Consider the following 423-nt stretch of genomic DNA (forward strand, 5'->3'; position numbering starts at 1 on the left):
TGTAATCATGCTGCTCAAATTTTAATATATACCTATTAATTGACAGGACTACATTCACCGAATTGGTCGCACTGGCCGTGGTGAAGGACAGACAGGACAGGCGCTCTTATTCCTGCGACCAGAAGAAGAAAAATTTATTGCTGTTTTAAAGGGAATGAATGTTGAGATTGATCAGCTAGAATTCCAGGGAGAGTTTAATGATATACAACAGCAGGTAAGATATCTTTACTACTTTCCTTAAGGCTGTGCACACAGGCAGGCATGACCAGATGGGTACAAGGTGGGCGTGAATTGAGGTGATGTCACAGGCAGGGAAACTACTCAGCAAACAGGTAGTTTTCTCCTTGTTTTCTCACCAGTGACGTGACCTTTACAGATGCCCGCCAATGTGTCCACTGATCATGCCCACACAGGTGGACTGGC

At 44.7% G+C, this 423-nt stretch overlaps 1 protein-coding gene across 3 annotated transcripts in view; it reads left to right on the forward strand.

Moving 5' to 3' along the window:
- The window catches only part of LOC119585733 (ATP-dependent RNA helicase HAS1-like), a 9,376-nt gene that overhangs the window by 7,721 nt on the left and 1,232 nt on the right, over positions 1-423 (forward strand). For all 3 annotated transcript variants that reach the window (XM_037934426.1, XM_037934427.1, XM_037934425.1), the window contains exon 8: positions 47-214. In XM_037934426.1, coding sequence (XP_037790354.1) covers positions 47-214 — 168 coding nt within the window. The remainder of the gene's footprint in view (positions 1-46; positions 215-423) is intronic.

The sequence above is a fragment of the Penaeus monodon genome, chromosome 20 (assembly GCF_015228065.2).
Source record: "Penaeus monodon isolate SGIC_2016 chromosome 20, NSTDA_Pmon_1, whole genome shotgun sequence".
NCBI lineage: Eukaryota > Metazoa > Arthropoda > Malacostraca > Decapoda > Penaeidae > Penaeus > Penaeus monodon.